This window comes from Vipera berus (assembly GCF_964194415.1).
Source record: "Vipera berus genome assembly, chromosome: 7".
Classification (NCBI taxonomy): domain Eukaryota; kingdom Metazoa; phylum Chordata; class Lepidosauria; order Squamata; family Viperidae; genus Vipera; species Vipera berus.
The window spans coordinates 77996506-78015805 of record NC_138209.1 but is presented as its reverse complement, the minus strand read 5'-3'; the positions used below and the strand labels follow the sequence as shown (position 1 = coordinate 78015805).

General features: G+C 44.5%; 1 protein-coding gene across 8 annotated transcripts in view; it reads left to right on the top strand.

Moving 5' to 3' along the window:
• Positions 1-582: 582 nt before the first annotated feature.
• LIMCH1 (LIM and calponin homology domains 1) overlaps positions 583-19300 on the top strand; it is a 171386-nt gene continuing 152668 nt past the window's right edge. For 7 of the 8 annotated variants that reach the window (XM_081332433.1, XM_081332432.1, XM_081332441.1 and 4 more), the window contains exon 1: positions 583-685. In XM_081332433.1, the coding sequence (XP_081188559.1) occupies positions 614-685 (72 nt within the window). In that variant the 5' untranslated portion in view covers positions 583-613. The remainder of the gene's footprint in view (positions 686-19300) is intronic. The other variant, XM_081332437.1, reaches the window with a different exon arrangement.

The following is a 19300-nucleotide window of genomic DNA, read 5'->3' as shown; positions in this document are numbered from 1 at the left end:
ACTAATTTAACTTTACTAATTTAACTTTACTAATTTAACTTTACTAATTTGCTGGTTGAAATTCCCCTTTCTGCCAGCTTCATGAGCAGCAAAGCCGGGCGATCCGCTTAGCGGCGGCGGCCGCCAGAAAGGTCGTAGAAGGGGGCGAAGCCGGCGTAGGGGCGCTCCTGCTGGGGCGAGGGTCGGGCTAGATGACCTCCCAAGGTACCTCCGGACCTCCAACGGGCCCAGGCGCTTCAGCCCCGTCTCGCTCAGCGACAGAAAAGGCCAGGACCCCCCCGCCCCCCCCGGATTGGGGGCAGCCCCTCAAATGTGGCAAGGCGGGGCTGGGGGGGGGGCGGGCTCGGGGGCGCGCCCGGGAGCAGCTGTGCCGTCGGGGGCGCGCCTGGGCGGCCGGGCGGAGCCAGCCGGGGACGCCGGCCGGGGGTCGCCGCGTGCCCGAAGGCAGCCGGGGCTGCCAGCGGCCGCCGCTCCTGCGCTTTCCCCGCCGCCACCGCCGCCGCCTCTGCAGGAGGAAGGAAGGAGGGAGGAAGGAAGGAGGAGGAGGAGGAGGAGGAGGCGGGGGTGGCCCGCTCCGCCCGCTCCCCGCCGCGCCCGGGAGGCTGCGCTGCAGATGGCCAGCCCGGCTCCGGCTCCGGCACCGCCGCCCGAGCCCGCCCTGGCCGAAGCCCGCCGCTGGATCGAGGTAGGCTGCAGGGGGGGAGGGAGGGGAGGGGGCCTTCCCTTCCTTCCTGCCTCATTTCCCCCCTTCTCCTCTGCCTTCCCTTCCCCTTCCCCCTTCTCTTCCCTTTCCTTTCCCCCTTCCCTCTTCCTTTCCCTTCCCTCTTCCTTTCCCTTCCCCTTCCCTTCCCCCTTCCCTCTTCCCTTCCCCTTCTTTTCCCCCTTCCCTTCCCCTTCCCTCTTCCCTTCCCCTTCTTCCCCCTTCCCTCTTCCCTTCCCTTCCCTTTCCCCCTTCCGCTGCCTCACCTGCTCCCCTGCCCTGCAACAGTGCAGAATTCCTCCTACGGGGCAGATGGGTAGAGGAGGAGGAGGAGGCTGGGTGGTGGGAGGGAAGCCCCTCTTGGCTTTAAGCTCTTAATCGCGGGGGGGGGCTGCTCTCCCCTGGGGAGGGGGGAAGGAGGAGGAGGAGGAGGAGGAAGAAGAGGAAGAAAAAAGCAAAAAAAGATCAGCAGCTCCAGGAAGGCCACCGCTCTCCCCTTCTTCCCAGACGCGGATTGGAAATCGGTGGTGAGGAGGGGCTGCCGATGGATGTGAGCGGGGTGGAGGATGTCAGGGGGACCCTGGAGAATAATTTGGGAGCGAAGCCCATCATCCCCTGTAGTTTGGCTCCCAGTTCACTTCCCCCTCCCTCCCTCCCTCCCTCCCTCCCATGATGATTCGATTGTTAGCAGTAGTTATTCAGTGAGTTTGTACAACCACCCTGCTTGCACCAAGGAGGTGGCTCTTGGGCGCTTACAACATTTAAATAACTCCTCTCTGGAACGATCCAACAATCCCTGCATCCCACCCTCTTCTCTGCAATCCTCAGATAATTGCAGTATCCCACTTCATTCCCACCTTCCTGGCTGGAAGTATTATTAATATTTATTAAACACAACGTTTAAGTAATCCTCAGATAATCACTGCATCCCAGTTCATTCCTATCCTCCTCTCGGGAATCATTGAATGAGGGCCTTCCCCTCTCCCCCCCACCCCGCTTCTCTTTTATTTTTCATTTATTTGTCAAAAAAATTACTAGATGCAGTTCCTATTCAGTCGGCCTGGCGGGGGCGGGGGGGTGTCTTATATTTGTTTTATTTCCGCAAACGCTTTTGTCCCATTCTGCAAAAAACGGATGGATGACCCAGAATGGGTGGAGGGTTGCGTTGAACTTGGCTCCTGGCTGATGTGTCCTCGCGCTGTTTTCTTGGATGGCTTGGTCTTTCCTTGTTTCAACCATTTAAAACCTTTATTGCAGGAATTGGGTATGGCCAGCCTAGACAAGAGAAGGACTAGGGGGGACAGGAGAGCAGTCCTCCAGTATTTGAGGGGCTGCCCCAAAGAAGACGGGGGGGGGGGTCAAACTATTCTCCAAAGCAACAGAGGGCAGGAGGAGAAGCAATGGATGGAAACTCATCAAGGAGAGAAGCAACCTGGAAATGAGAAACTTCCTGACAGTGAGAACAATTAACCAGTGGAACAGCTCCTCCTCCTCCTCCTCCTCCTCCTCCTCTTCTCCTCCTCTTTCTCTTCTCCTCCTCCTCTGCATTCTCCTCCTCCTCTTCTTCTTCTTCTTCTTCTTCCTCCTCCTCTTCTCCTCCTCCTCCTCCTCCTCTTCTTCTTCTTCCTCCTCTTCTTCTTCTTCCTCCTCTTCTTCTCCTTCTCCACCTCTGCCTCCTCCTCCTCCTCCTCCTCCCCTCCTCCTCTTCTCCTCCTCTTTCTCTTCTCCTCCTTCTCTGCATTCTCCTCCTCCTCCTCCTCCTCTTCTTCTTCTTCTTCTTCTTCCTCTTCTTCTTCCTCCTCCACCTCCTCTTCCTCTTCTTCTTCTTCCTCCTCTTCTCCTCCTCCTCCTCCGCCTCTGCCTCCTTCTCCTCCTCCTCTTCTCCTCCTCTTTCTCTTCTCCTCCTCCTCTGCCTTCTTCTTCTTCCTCCTCCTCCTCCTCCTCCTCCTCCCCTCCTCCTCCTCTGCATTCTCCTTCTCCTCCTCTTCTTCTTCTTCTTCTTCTTCTTCTTCTTCTTCCTCCTCCTCCTCCACCTCCTCTTCCTCTTCTTCTTCCTCCTCTTCTCCTCCTCCTCCGCCTCTGCCTCCTTCTCCTTCTCCTCCTCCTCCTCCTCCTCCTCCTCCTCCTCCTCTTCATCTTCATCTTCAGTTCAATTCACAGTCTGGGACTAGTAAAAACGTAGCAGTTCAGGTCCTAACCAAGGCCCTAAGAGAGCTGCTAAGGTAATCTCTTGAGTACATAGGCAGGTCCGAGTAAGGTGGTTGTTTTGCAAAGTCAGGGTATCCTGGTCTCATAAGTTCAGGATCTCCATGTGTCTGGGCAGCCCTTTGGCTATTGCCTCCAAGGGCCCCTGTTGCTATTGGTAGAAGCCTTGATCTGTACCTCCATAGTCGCTCAAGGTCAATTTGCAAATCACGATATTTTGTTATTTTTTTCTCTTCCCTTCGTGCATCACCTGGACCAGACTTTTTTCTTTGCCACAATAGTGATGTCAGGCGTGTTGTGGGAAAGATGTCTTTTGGGATTCAAAAGTTCCAGAAAATCAAAACCGGGAAGAATATTATACCATTGCTACATTTAATGTGACATACACAGATGATCAATGTTTTATTTTATGATGGTGGCAGATTGGCTTATTTTTATTTTTGCTCCGTGACTTTATCACACAGCCAGAGAATCCACACGCCTTCACTTTAAAATTCCTCTCGAGGTCCCGTAAGATGAAACCCGGTGGTCCAGGACATTCAGAAGAGTGAAAGATGAAACATGAGACTTAGCTATATTAGTCTGGTCTTTATATAGATTAAGTTGGTAACCATTGCAGATGAATTTAGCTTTCTGTGCACGTGCCTGATCTCGCACGGACGGCCTTTGCTTCAGACTTTGCCGTCTCTTTAGTTTGCAAAGCATCACTCTCGATCTCACGTTTATACAGCGTTATAGCTTGGTCATACAGGTAACTCCTCGTCTTACAGCAGTTCATTTAGTGACTGTTCAAAGTTACAACAACAATGAAAAATTAATAGAATAGAATAGAATAGAATAGAATAGAATAGGAATAGAATAGAATAGAATAGAATAGAATAGAATAGAATAGAATAGAATAATGAAGAATAGAATAGAATAGAATAGAATAGAATAGAATAGAATAGAATAGAATAGAATAGAATAGAAAATATGGAATAGAATAGAATAGAATAATAAAATAGAATAGAATAATAGAATAGAATAGAATTTAGAATAGAATAGAATAGAATAGAAAATATGGAATGGAATAGGAATAGAATAGAATTAAGAATAGAATAGAATAGAATTAAGAATAGAATAGAATAAAATAGAAAGAATAGAATAGAATAGAGAATAGAATAGAATAGTTGAGAAAGGAGAATAGAATAGAACAGAATAGAAATTAGAATAGAATAGAATAGAAAATATGGAATGGAATAGGAATAGTTATAGAATAGAATAGAATTGGAATATGGAATATGGAATGCAATAGGAATAGAATAGAATAGAATAGAATAGAATAGAATAGAATAGAAAATATAGAATGGAATAGGAACAGAATAGAATAGAATAGAATAGAATAGAATAGAATAGAAATTAGAATAGACTAGAAATTAGAATAGAATAGAATAGAAAATATAGAATGGAATAGGAATAGGAACAGAATAGAATAGAATAGAATAGAATAGAATAGAATAGAATATACAATGGAATGGAATGGAATAGAATAGAATAGAATAGAATAGAATAGAATAGAATAGAATAGAATAGAATAGAAATTAGAATAGAATAGAAATTAGAATAGAATAGAATAGAATAGAAAATATAGAATGGAATAGGAATAGGAATAGGAATAGGAACAGAACAGAACAGAACAGAACAGAATAGAATAGAATAGAATAGAATAGAATAGAATAGAATAGTTACCCAGTCAGTTTTCAGGCCTATGGCGACACTAGAATTCACAGTCTCCTGGCTTCCAGCCTGGTGCCTTAACCATTAAACCAATCTTGTATGCTATCCAGCACTACTAACCTATCAACACAACATATTTTTCATTTGATGACTGTTGTACGTTTCCCTTAATTTTTTTAATGCAGGGTTTGATATAATAAAGTATAATCTTGGGTAGCATTTTTAATACGAAATCTGGTTGTGCTTGGTGTCAAGACTCCAGAGAATGTTTTCTATGCCTCCTCTTAAAGATTTTTTTCCAGGAAGGTGATCTAGTTTTTAATGTAACGTTTTTAAAGGACGACAAAACAAAATGTGGCCCATCTGAATTTAGCCGTGTCTTGTCGCAAGGCTCACCCTTTTCCTTCTGAGGGTGGTGCAATTCAGATTAGGTTTTAATAAGGAGAATTGCGATGGTTCTAATTGCGCTGGATGGTTATTTTTTCATATACTCTTAGAACCGCTGAGGGAGTTGCGTTTGGATTAATTTTCATTCGGCCGTTAGATCTGTGTGGATTGATTGGTTTTGCTTGCCTTGAAAGTACGCAGTAAAACACAATTTGCCTAGCCAAGTTTGTGTTTAAAATTCAGACCTTGTCAGAGTGTATTAAAATAATCCTGACGTTTTTAAAAGTTCACCTAGGGAGCCAGATCATTGCCCTGTGGCATTCATTGCGTGAATTTGGGACTTAAATTTGCCTGTAAATGTTAAATGTTTAAAAGGACTTTTATAGGGAGGAGAAGATTCTGGGCGCAGTGAGGCCTTTCGTCAAAGGGAGGGGGTCTCCGTTTCGTGGAAATAATGCGTCAGGCCAAAGCTACCTGTTGTGGGTTAATACCCTTAGGCCACAGCCTCATAGGCCTATAATGGAGTAGGGGGCGTATCAGAAAAAAGTACTCTTCGGTGATTAGTTCTGGAAATACGTCTGGCTTTTCCATTGGCCTAGCAACCAGGCGCCGGTGAGTTCTAGTTCTGCTTTAGGCATTGAAAAACCAACTCCGTGACTCTCCTTCTCTCTCTCTCTTCTCTCTTCTCTCTCTCTCTCTCTCTGTCATTCTCTTTCTCTCTTTTCTTTCTCTTTCTCTCTTTTTCTTTTTTCTCTTTCTCTTTTTCTCTTTCTCTGTCTCTTGCTTTCTTTTTCTCTCTCTTTTTTTCTTTCTCTCTTTTTCTCTTTCTCTTCCTCTCCTCTCTCTCTCTCTCTCTCTCACACACACACACACACACACACACACTTATCCATCTACGCAGGTAGTCCTCCACTTACAATTCATTTAGTGGCCGTTCAAAGTTACAACGGCACTGGGAAAAGTTGACTTATGGCCGTTTTTCACACTTACGACCGTTGCAGCATCCCCGGGGTCATGTCATCAAAATTCAGACACTTGGAAATGCCTCATATTTATGACGGTTGCAGCGTCCCACGGTCACACCTACGACCTTCTGACAAGCAAAGTCAACGGGGAAGGCAGATTCACTTAACGTCCGTGTTACTAACTTAACAAGTGCAGTGATTCACTTAACCGTGGCAAGAAAGATCGTAAAATGGTGCAAAATTCACTTAACTCACTTAACAACAAAGTTTGTGCTCAGTTGTGGCTGCTAAGTTGAGGATTACCAGTATCTTTATATATATCTAAGCTATATCAATATTTTTATATCTATGTTTACCTCTTTATCTCTCCCTCCCTCCCTCCTTCTCTCTCTCTCTCTCTCTCTCCTTCTCTCCCTCTCAACATAAATACAATGAATATTTAAAACACATCCGTCGTCTTGACATACTTGCACAGTTTCCAGATCCTTTTGGCTGGGAAAAGCCCATCCAAAGATTCAAACTAGGGAAAACGGCTGTAACTCTGAAATATTAATGCTGATAGTTTTTTTGTGGGGGGGGGAAATGTCTTAAAGCTCGCATAGGAAGAACATGTGCAAAAAGAGTTATTTGTCCCGCAGTTCTTACAGGAAGATAAATGCAGCCATAAGAATCGCACTAATTCGTCGTTTCTGCCAGTATTGTTGGGCTGCGAAAATCTGACGATTCTGTCAAGCCAGCGAGAGTTTCCCCGTGGATCCGTGCTTCTTACAAACTTTTCCAGCTGATGAGAAGACTTCCTACTTGGTGCTAAACCAGCATCAAACGTGGGGTTTTCTGTTTTCTCTGGGCATTTTGCTTTCAGGCTGTTTCCCCTAGACTAGAGATATACCCTGGCTGAAAAAGCTATCCTTTTGAATTAGGAACAGTCTGCCTATGTCTTGATGGAATCAACTGTTGCTAAATCGGAAACAACGGCGTTGTGTTGCTGGTCTGTTATTCAGATACTGGCTTGAGATGGTGCCGACCAAGATCGGAATTGTGATAGGCCACCCTTGTCCCCGTGATGCTCTGTGAAAGTCAAAAGTTGGACTTTGAGAAAGCAGGATGGGCAGACGTGAACTTTGGTCTTGGAGAATACTTGGCTAGCCAAGAAAACAAGGAGATGAATTCAATCAGAGCAGGGCTGGCTACATCTTTGGAAAACGTGAAGGACCACGTGGGAGGAACACCATCCTGGAGAAAATCTCCATGCAGTTGCTTCCTGGTGGCACATCATGTGGCAACTATGCTAGTGTCCGCCGTGAAAGACCAGCTCCACACGTGAAAGTCCAATTAAATTGATTCATTAGGGATCTTCCCAACTAATGGTTAGCACTTGCTGGAGTTAGAGAAGGGCCAATAGAATTCAAGGGAGGGTGGACTTAGTTTGCTTGTAGCTACCATGGGATTCTAGGCTGAGCCCTCTTTTGACTCCATCACCCAGATTCTGCCACTCCTTCTCTTCCATCTGGCCTAGGATGAAACATCTCTTATTGACGGTACAAGGGGAATATGTCTGCGCTAGTCCAGATCCGGAGCAGCTTTGCCTGTTTTGGATCTGAATCCTGCACACCTCCAGACTCTGAATCTGGATTTCTCGGCTCTCCAAAGGGTGAGCTTCTGTGCAGTAGATCAGGGGTCCGCAACCCCTGATCTGTGGACCGGTACCGGGCTGCGGCATGCCAGCAACCAGTCCTCACAAACAAGCAAAGCCCCCTCCGCGGGATGCAGGCAGCACACAAAACCACACACACTCCAGTCCGCGGAAAACCCTCTCTCCACGGAACTGGTTCCTGGTGCCCAAAAGGTTGGGGGCCTCTGGAGTAGATGACTCCTTTTATATCTCCTATAAAACAGCATTATTCTAGCTCCATCCCGTCTCCAAAGCTTCTTTAATTAGTTACTAAGCGTGGGTGAAGTTTCCAAGGAGATTTATTTCAGGGTCTGAGGCTGAAATCTGATAAGCTAAATTATTGGATCGGCAGAGCAGCAATATTTTAGAGTAAGGTGACCTTTGGAGTAATATGTTTTAAAAATCCCATGTTTGAAAACGGCTTGTTTTTCGGACTGAAAATCGGGCGTAACAAAATGATTTACTCGGTTCGTTATTTTGTAGGGTCATTAGTGAACAAGTTCACCAGGTTTGGTCAGAACGATTTTGCTGGGGAAGAGAATGTGGTCTGGAAGCTGAAAATTTAAATTACCGTATTCCCATTGCATTGTTCTTTTTTTTAAAAAAATGTTTTGTTGATTTTTAACATAATCACCTTAATATTTGGTAAACAGCGTGTTGCCTAGGTTAGTATTTAAAAAAACAATAACATTTTTTATAATAATAACAATAATAAAGTTGGAAGGGACCTTGGAGGTCATCTAGTCCAACCCCCTGCTCAGGCAGGAAACCCTATACCATTTCAGACAAATGGCTGTCCAGTCTCTTCTTAAAAACCTCCAGTGTTGGAGCATTCACAACTTCTGGAGGCAGGCTGTTCCATTGGTTAATTGTAATTCTATAGTCCATGTAATGGCTTTACTTGATTTTCTCTGCTTCCAAATAATGTTCTCTTTTGCCAACCTTAAATTAATACATTTCTTATTATTTGAATGAATGACAAACGTAGACATTTTTCTCATCTTTCTGCAAATAATAACCACATCAATATAAAGCTTCTTTCTCTGATCGATCGTCTTGGTTGCCTCGTCATAGATCCTGTTTACAAAATTCTTATTTAAATTTGTTTCCCCCACAATATTGAAAGCGTTCTTACTAGTTAAGATTTTCTCAAAATTAGTGACGCTTAAGTATTTAAGTCTTTTTTCTCGCACAAGCCATCCCAACACTTTTACATTTCTCATATCTTAGAAAGAAAGAAAGAAAGAAAGAAAGAAAGAGAAAGAAAGAAAGAAAAAGAAAGAAAGAAAGAAAGAAAGAAAGAAAGAAAGAAAGAAAGAAAAAACAAAGGCAACATTTCTTTGATATAAACCATCCCAACATTTTTTATATTTCTCACGTCAAAAAACCAAAACACGGAAGAAAAAAAGAAAGAAAAAATACTGTATTACTTGAGGGGTTCACCCCTCTTATACTAATCTTCACTTATACCCAAAATCTTTCTATTTCTTTAACCATATTTGGACTGTTCTTCTTACAGGTGATCCTCGACTTACAACCACAAACGAGCCGCACATTTCCGTTGCTAAGTGAGACCATGGTTGACTTTTGCCCCGTTTTGCGATCTTTCTTGCCACCGTTAAGCCAATCCCTGCGGCTGTTAAATGAGTAGCACGGCTGTTAAATTAATCGGGCTAATAGTTAGCTTTTGTACGTTTGTATTTGATTCCATAATCTAATAAAAAAGCTTGCCCATTTTGCGACCTTACTTGCCACAATTGTCAATCGCTGCAGCTGTTCAGTTAGTAACACAAGGTTGTTCAGCTACTCTGGCTTCCCCCATTGACTTTGCTTGTCAGAAAGTGGGAAAAGTTGTGAGCCACGGGACGCTGCAGCCGTCGTAAGTATGAGTCAGTAGCCAAGCATCCAAAGTCACTTTTTTCAGTAACTTTGAATGGCCTAGGACACACACACACACACACACACACAGAGAGAGAGAGAGAGAGAGAGAGAGAGAGAGAGAGAGAGAGAGAGAGAGAGAGAGAGAGAGACGCTCTATAATTACTAGGATTTTTGGTTACGATTTTGGAAAGATTGTTGCTTATTGAGGTTATCTGGGCTGTTTTTTAACTGTGTATCTCCACTTTTAAAATTTTAAAAAATGGATGAAGTTATCGGTGTAGTGAATGTGTGGGTAGCTGCAGGAATATTGGAGGAAATGAAATCTACCCATAACTTTTAGCAGTAAATCCTCGGCATGTGTTCCTTACAAAACCCAAGTTTTGTTTAGAGTTTTTTTTTAAAAAGAAAAGAAACAGAGGTGGAGGAAGAGAAGAGGATTTTTAAATACATGTAATTAGACCAGGTTGGCTTGCCTTGGTCTGTCTGATAGGCCTTTATAGCCTTTGAAGAAACGCTTTGTACGGTGTGTTTTGTTTTTAATTACTCTACTGACCTAAATGAAATTGCCTTGCTGAAATTAGAACAGCGTCGAGCTTGACACGGGCTTGTTATTTATTCTTAGCTTCCTGTATTCTTACATTGTGCATGTAATAAAATGTAACAAAATAAGCAAAAATAAGTATATATCACGTCTCCGGAGAGGCTTGAGGGATTTTTTTTCCCCTCCCTTCTTACACGGCTTTGGGTTGGAATAAAAATCTTGTATATCTTTCGAGCGAGTAATAACCGTCGTGAAAGGCTATTTCTCTCGTGTTTAGACCGTGCTCAAAAGTTTAGCCTGTCGCTGTTGGACGTGGTTCCTAAGCCTGTTGGGAAGGTTTAGGAGCTGATTCGGAAGGATCCCGAGATGACTCGCAAGATTTGACGGGGAAAAATCGAAATGGATCAAGTTGCCTTGCAGTATCAGATGTACACAAGGTCCCCTTAAAATAGTACGCGCAAGGTGTGGGCGCCAAAGCAAAGACAGTCCTGAATATCTCTCTTGGGTATTTTTCAGAAATATTGATTGGTGGAGAAAAGCGCGAGGTGATAAACCGCTAAGGAAGTTGTAAGTCGGAATAGCATGGTGCGGGCGTACGTAAAATTGCAGGCGTCTTAAGGGGGACGGCGCCGTGTTTGACTGTGAACAGGTGAGTCAGGTGAGAGACAGGTGAATTCTTGTCAGGAAGGAAAGGCCAGGTCCACCCGTGAAGGTCCGGTTAACTGATTTATTGCGGAAAGCTTGTGCAACTTCTCAACTAAGGGTTAGCTCCTGCTAGGAGTTTGGTAAGAACCAATAGAATTCAAGGGAGGGTGGATTTAGTTTGCTTGTACCTACCATGGGATTCTAGGCTGAGCCCTCTTTTGACTCCACCCCTCCGGATTCTGCCACTCCTTCATCTGGCCTAGGATGAAACATCTCTTATTGACGGTACAAGGGGAATACGTCTGCGCTACTCCAGATCTGGAGCACCTTTACCTGTTTTGGATCTGAATCCTGCCCACCTCTAAATTCTGCACCTGGTAGGAGTTTGATAAGGGCCAACAGAATTCGAGCGGCTGGACTTAGTCGCGCGCAGCTATGTAGGGATTCTAGGCTGATCCCTCTTTTAACTCCGCCCCAGGCTCTCCGCCATCCTTCCTCTCGCAAGAATTTGCTTTGTTCACGGTGTTGAGGGAAGATTTGGCCTAGATGGGCGGTGTGTATAAATTTAATAAGTAAATAAACAAGATTTGACCAGGAGTCTTTGGACTTGACGTCTTAACACCTACATTCGTAGTCTTGAATCCTACCTGAGGGCTAGGCAGATTTTAACCATCCCACCCTCAACGATGCACACGGTCCTCAACGCGCAAGCGCAGTGGAGCCGGCGGTTTCTGCTGCTAAGAGAGACATTTAGTTTAGTGGATTTTGCGAGTCAGATGCCAAGCTGGATCACGTGACCCGGTGTGTGTGTGCCGCGACGGTTGTATGTCACTTTTTCCAGTGCCGTCATTAAAAGAAACGCCGTAAGTCAAAAACTACCTGTATTTCGGTAGCATCCGCTGGGAACGCTTTAAAGCAGCTGCATCATCCCAGGAAAAAAAAACATGTTGATTTAAAGATGCTGCCTATATGTGGGTATGTTGGGAATCATAACTTACTCTTCAAATCTAGACACCAGCTGAATCCTGAGACTGGGTCAGCCCTTTGGATTTCATAATAAAAAAGGTTTTCATTCCAAGGTCCCCTTTATTTTCCCCAGTAAATAGCATTCTTGGCTTCATTGCTGTTTCATCTCTTGGGCTGACGGACACTCAACAGGTGTTGGCAAAAATACTCAGCCTTTAAGCTGCCATCGATACGAGTATCCATGGAAAAGTTGACTTGTTGAGCTTGGAATCATGTCAAAAAACATTCAGGCGCCCGTGAGGCCAACTGATTCCAGTGACTCTTCAACACCTTGTTGTCATTGTTCAGTGAGGAAAATATCTAATCCTAGATGTGCTAGGAAGAGTGCAGAGAAGAGCAACGAAGAGGATCGGGGGTGGGACTGGAGGCTGAAACATACAAAGAATGGTTGCTGGGATTGGGTAGGTCTAGTTTAATGAAGAGAAGGACCAGGGGGGACATGATAGCAGTCTTCCAGTATCTCAGGGGCTGCCCCAAAGAAGAGGGAGTCAAGCTCTTCTCCAAAGCGCCTGAAGGCAGGACAAGAAGCAACAGATGGAAACTAGTCAAGGAGAGAAGCAACCTAGAACTAAGGAGAAACTTCCTGACAGTGAGAACAATTAACCAGTGGAATGACTTGCCTCCAGAAGTGGTGAGTGCTCCAACACTGGAAGTTTTTAAGAAGAGACTGGACAGCCATTTGTCTGAAATGGTATAGGGTTTCCTGCCTGAGCAGGGGGCTGGACTAGATGACGTCCAAGGTCCCTTCCATCTCTGTTTATTCTATTCTATTCTATTCTATTCTATTCTATTCTATTCTATTCTATTCTATTCTATTCTATTCTATTCTATTCTATTCTATTCTATTCTATTCTATTCTATTCTATTCCACTCTACTCCACTCTACTCCACTCTACTCCACTCTACTCTACTCTACTCTATTTTTCCTTAAGTCCAGGTTGCTTCTCTCCTTGATGAGTTTCCATCCCTTGCTTCTTGTCCTGCCTTCAGGTGCTTTGGAGAAGAGCTTGACTCCCTCTTCTTTGGGGCAACCCTTGAGATATTGGAAGACTGCTATCATGTCATCCCTGCCCCTTCTTTTCTCTAGACTGGCCACACCCAGTTCCTGCAATTGTTCTTTGTATGTTTTAGTCTCCAGGCCCTTAAGCATTTTAGTTGCTCTTCTCTGCATTTTCCCCAAAGTCTCAACATCTTTTTTGTAATGTGGTGACCAAAACTGGACACAGCATATTCCCGGTGTGGCCTTTACTAAGATTAGCGAGTAAGGTCATGCTAACCAAACAGATTTTTTTTTAAAAAAACTAAAAAATAAAAAATGAAAGAATCTATATGGTTCGCTATTGACATTTGTTAGCCTGACCCCCCCAAAAAAACAACACATTTGCTTTTGGAATCTGAAATTCTATCGTCAAATACCTTAAAAAAAAACCTCAGAAAAATTCAAGTACGTGGCAACCAAAATGCTTTTGCCACAAACCCAGCTTAAAACAAAAAAAACAAACCACCTGTTCGCATCCTGAAGTTCATTCTCCAAATTTTTAAGAGTCAGGAACGCTCAGCTCGAGAAGACGGAGTTTTCTAAGCCTTTGGGCAGTTGCTTGCTTGATTTACACGGGTTAAAAATGGATGCTGCTTGGCGAGTCGACGTGCCTAATTCCAGCTCCTTGCCTCCTGTCTTTATTTTTAATCCTCCCGCGCGGTCGTCTCTGCACCTTTTCCTCACATCCACTGCCCTGCTCCTTGTGGATTGAAAAACTAGCCAGCTGTGATTTGCCAAAAACGAACACGACGGATGCCAGGCATTGCTAGGGAACAGCTGCTCCGTCCAATTTTAGAAGCAGCCAACATGCTGGGACAGTTGCAAAGTTTTGGCCTCTGAGCATCGTTCCGATAAGATAATCTTTATTGTCATTTTTTTACTATGAGCACACTGGCCCACATTAAAAACGAAATTCTGTTGCCCGCTCTCAAAAGAAAGTATATAGCCATGCCCATACACAACACACAAATACACATGCTATATACATATAGGAAGGAAGGAAGGAAGGAAGGAAGGAAGGAAGGAAGGAAGGAAGGGCCCTTAGACCTATATACCATTTCACAGTGATGGACAGCCCTCTCTAAGCGGTTTACAGAACCAGCATATTGCCCCCAACAATCTGGCTCCTCATTTTACCGACCTCGGAAAGTTGGAAGGCTGAGGCAACCTTAAACTGGTCAGAATCGAACTGCCGGCAGTGAGCAGTGAGTTAGCCTACAGTACTGCATTCTAACCACTGCGCCTCCGTGGCTCTACATCTACACCTCTATACCTATACCTATACCCATACCTACACACACACACACACACACACACACACACACACTCACACACCACTGTCCATTTTGAAGACATAGGGGAAAGAAACCTGAGAGTTCAGAAGATGGCAGCAGGGTTGTTGGAAGCCTGAATTGTCTGAACTTTGAGGTAGAACACTGAAAATAGGGTAATACGGTTGGAAGGCATCTAGGAGGCATTCTGGTCCGACCCCCTGCCCGTGGCAGAAAACCCCCCCTCCCCCGCCCAAGGTGCAGCTGGACTTTGCATCTGCACCCAAGGAAGAAGAGTAGTAGGCCTAGGGTAATAGAAGCGGCAGTGATGACGTTACCTAGTTGGGTTATGAAACGTCTGCAAGAAAACAGGCAAGCTCAGAGAGCTTCAAGGACCACCACCTTCCTCCTCCTCCTCCTCCTCCTCCTCCTCCTCCTCCTCCTGATGAAGTTACTGGCCTTTCTCCATTTCGGGTGTCTTTGCCTCATCCTTTTGAGCCACCTTGCATTGACTAGGATTTCAGCCTTGGCTTTTCTCTCTGCCCCAGAGACGCAATTAGCTTCCTGCTGCCTACAAGGCTGTTCTGAGATTTATAACTGCCTGTGTGCAAATGGGAGAAAGGTGGAGAGAGAGGGGGGCGGGCATGCTGTGTTTTTTGCTTCATCCCCTGGTATTTCCTCTTATAAAGTCGGAAGGTCTGGGAAAGAAATTCTTTCGTTTCTGTTCTTCTGTTAAATCTGTAAGGGTTGGGTCCGTCGAGACAGACCCAGCACTGTTCGTGTTGGACAGAATTAATGCGTAAACATGGATCAGGTGTTTTCCAAGCCTCAAGTCTCTTAAATGAAGAGGGTGAGAAGAAAGGGCATAAGAATTAAACCCGGGGCTGACTGCCACACATCCACACAAACACACACAGCTTGGTTGCAGTCAATAATAATAATAATAATTAATAATAATAATAATAATAATAGAATAGAGCTGGAAGGGACCTTGGAGGTCTTCTAGTCCAGCCCCCTGCTTGAGCAGGAGAACCTATACCATCACAGACAAGTGATTGTCTACTCTAGCGTCTTCTTAAAAAACCACCAGTGATGGAGCGCCCACGATTTCTGGTGGCAAGCTGTTCCACTGGTTAATTCTCCTCACTCTTAGGAAGCTTCTCCTTTAATTCCAGGTGGCTTCTCTCTTTGTTCGGTTCTGCAGTAAGCAGATTTTCATGTCTGCAACTGAGCCATTTATTTAGCAGCACCAAGTCTGCGGAGCTTGTGCTAACACTGTAAAGAGGTCACATCCCATTTATATTCCTGGAAGCGTCGCAAAGGGGAACATCCCACTGAGAGCAAAAACTCAGCTTCCTGTGTACGGTGTTTCACTGGATTCTGCGAGCAGGAACGCAGAATTTGCCTGCTTTCTAGGGCATAACCATGTGTTTGCCAACTAATCAGAAGGAAACATCAACTCGTAGGAAGTGAATAGAATAGATTAGAGTAGAGTACTGTAAAATAGAACAGAACAATAGAATAGAACAACAGAACAGAACAGAATAGAATTACAGGATAGGATAGGATAGGATAGGATAGGATAGGATAGGATAGGATAGAATGCAGAATAGAATAGAATAGAATAGAATAGAATAGAATAGAATAGAATAGAATAGAATAGAATAGAATAGAATAGAATAGAATAGAATAGAATAGAATAGAATAGAATAGAATAGAATAGAATAGAATAGAATAGAATAGAATAGAATTACAGGATAGGATAGGATAGGATAGGATAGGATAGGATAGAATAGAATAGAATAGAATAGAATAGAATAGAATAGAATAGAATGCAGAATAGAATTAGAATAGAATAGAATTGAATTGAATTGAATTGAATTACAGGATAGAATAGAATAGAATAGAATAGAATAGAATAGAATAGAATAGAATAGAATAGAATGCAGAACAGAATAGAATAGAATAGAATAGAATAGAATAGAATAGAATAGAATAGAATAGAATAGAATAGAATAGAATGCAGAACAGAATAGAATAGAATAGAATAACAGTTGAAAGAGATCTTGGAGGTCATCTAGCCCAAGCAGGAGACCCAACACCATTTCTGACAGATGTTCATCCAGTCTCTTCTTGAAAGCTTCCAGGGACGAAGCTCCCACAACTTCTGAAGGCTAAAGGTTAAAGTCATGGGATCTAGAACCCATCTCCACCTGACCGTGCTTTGAACTAGGACAAGGATAGAAGATGGTTGATCTTTCGCATTAGACCCAATAATAGTTGTGCTGTCAATTGTGGAGATCTTAAATTATCCAGGCACTTAATAGCTTCATAATGCCTTCGGTAATCCATTTCTGCTGAAAATTAACTCTTCTGTAGCCCGTAGCCTCACAGTTCAGGACAGGTAGTCCTTTTGACATCTAGTGACCGTTCAAAGTCACAACGGCACTGTCAAAAGTGACTTAACAACCGTATCTCACACTTAACGACTCTGGCTAGTGTGCCGTAAAAAAAACAACAACCAGAACAATAAAAATAAACCTTAAAATAACTTTAGAAACAAGCAAACGGGCAGGACAACATGAAGAGGGTGTTCAAAAACGCCGACACCATAGAGCAAGGGGCTTCAAACTTGGCCCTTTGATGACCTGTGGATTTCAACTCCCAGAATTCCTCGTGCCTGGCTGAGGGATTCTGGGAGCTGAAGTCCACAAGTCATCAAAGGGCCAAGTTTGAAGACCCCTGGTCTGGATCCAAGCCCACAGTTTCATCAAAATGGCCGACTGAAGAATTCTGAGAGTTGAAGTCCACAAGTCATCAAAGGGCCAAGTTTGAAGACCCCTGGTCTGGATCCAAGCCTGCAGTTTCATCAAAATGGCCGACTGAAGAATTCTGGGAGTTGAAGTCCACAAGTCATCAAAGGGCCAAGTTTGAAGACCCCTGGTCTGGATCCAAGCCCACAGTTTCATCAAAATGGCCGACTGAAGAATTCTGGGAGTTGAAGTCCACAAGTCATCAAAGGGCCAAGTTTGAAGACCCCTGCTCTGGATCCAAGCCCACAGTTTCATCAAAATGGCCGACTGAAGAATTCTGGGAGTTGAAGTCCACAAGTCATCAAAGGGCCAAGTTTGAAGACCCCTGCTCTGGATCCAAGCCCACAGTTTCATCAAAATGGCCGACTGAAGAATTCTGGGAGTTGAAGTCCACAAGTCATCAAAGGGCCAAGTTTGAAGACCCCTGCCCTAGAGGCATCTCACTTGGGTGCAGATGAACCCAACTTTTTAAAAATTCCAACCGAGTTTCTAGCCCCTCGTGTTTGTGGAAAGTAAAACAGGGTAAAATAAGATGCGGAACATAACATGTTGTGCAAAGAAAGAAAGAAAGAATAAAAAAAGGCCTGAGCAAATTTGCCCAATTCGTTGCTCGTTGATCTTCTTGAAGTGTGTAAGCAGCCTGCCACGGTTTTGACGTTTTCGTGATCAATTGGGTAACGAACTGCTTGGAATGACAGCAACTTTCCCCGATGCTTTGGCGACAAGACAACATTTGTTTCTCCATCGCTTTGAGGTGGGAAAAGCAAGTAGGGAAATGGCAGAGGGTAGTGAAGTTTCTTCTTTGTGTGGAATGTGCCTGTCTGGTAGTTTGTAGGTCTTTGTTTGACTTGGCTTCGGAAAAAGAACAGGCGCTCAAATAATGGACCTTTTGATCTCCAGCATTCTAAATTTCTCGTAAATAATCTTGATTTTTCAAGACCGGCCTGGAGGGAGCTTCTCCATTTCCAAGCCTAGTTTTGTTGCCTTGTTGGCTGCCCCAAAGAAGAAGGGGTCCACCTCTTCTCCAAAGGACCTGAAGGCAGGACAAGAAGCAACGGATGGAAGCTCATCAAGGAGAGAAGCAACCTGGCACTAAGGAGGAATTTCCTGACTGTGAGAACAATTAACCGGTGGAATGACTTGCCTCCAGAAGTTGTAGATGCTCCAACACTGGAGGTTTTCAAGAATGTCTAGTCTAATGAAGAGAAGGACGAGGGGAGACGTGCTAGCAGTGTACCAATATCTGACGGGCTGCCAAAAGGATGAGAAAGCACCTGAAGGCAGAGCAAGAAGCAAAGGATGGAAGCTAATCAAGGAGAGAAGCAACCTGGAACTAAGGAGGAATTTCCTGACAGTGAGGACAATTAACCAGTGGAACCACCTGCCTCCAGAAGCGGTGAATGCTCCAACACTGGAAGTTTTTAAGAAGAGACTGGAGAATCGTTCGTCTGGAATAATCTTTCCCGCCTGAGCAAGGGGGTTGGACTAGAAGAACCCCAAGGTCCCTTTCCAACTCTGTTGTTGTGTTATTTTGATCAACTGATACGCACTCTGCGAGGATCATTCTTCTGCGCTCGGCTGGGGCCAAACAACAACATGTCGGTGAAGATTCTCAGCCACCCAGCTAGAGTTTGAGCCGTGGCAACTGGATTTCTTTTCTTGCTGGGTCAAAAGTCTCGCTGCTGATCCAAGTAGCTTCTTCGGTCTGAGCAAGTTGGTTAAGGGGGACCTCCTGTATGCCCTCCTTGGGGTGGGGGTTTCCTTTCTCACCTAGTATGGACAGGTGAGGAGGCCGAGAAGTTATTGGGATGGAAGCGTTCCAACTATGAACTCCTTTACCCTAGAATAGGTTGTTAAGCACGGCCTCCGTGGTGGACCTGTGAAGTGTTGAGAGCTGGTAGAACGAGTGATGAGGGCCGTTAATTCAACTCCCACTGGACAACTCTTCTTCTGGGAACAATGGTCAGTTGATCTACCTGCCTCGTCTTCATTTCACCTGTTAGAGATCGGAGCCTCGTTTGCTTTTCTATAGTCCAGGAGACGGCAGAATAAGAGGATGACTCTCTTCCTTCCGTGGGTTGGCTCCTCCTCCTCCTCCTCCTCCTCTCTTCCTCTTCTTTCTCTCCTTCTCCAGCTCCTCTTCCTCCTCCTCCTCTTCTTCTTCTTCTCCTTTTTCTTTTACTCATTCTCCTCTTTTTCTTTTTCTTCTCCTTTTTCTTTCTCTCCTTCTCTTCCTCCTCTTCTTTTTCTTCTCCTTTTACTCATTCTCCTCCTCCTCTTCTTTTTCTTCTCCTTTTTCTTTCCTCCTCCTCCTCCTCCTCCTCCTCCTCCTCCTCCTCCTCCTCTCTTCCTCTTCTTTCTCTCCTTCTCCAGCTCCTCTTCCTCCTCCTCCTCTTCTTCTTCTTCTTCTTTTTCTTTCCTCCTCCTCCTCCTCCTCCT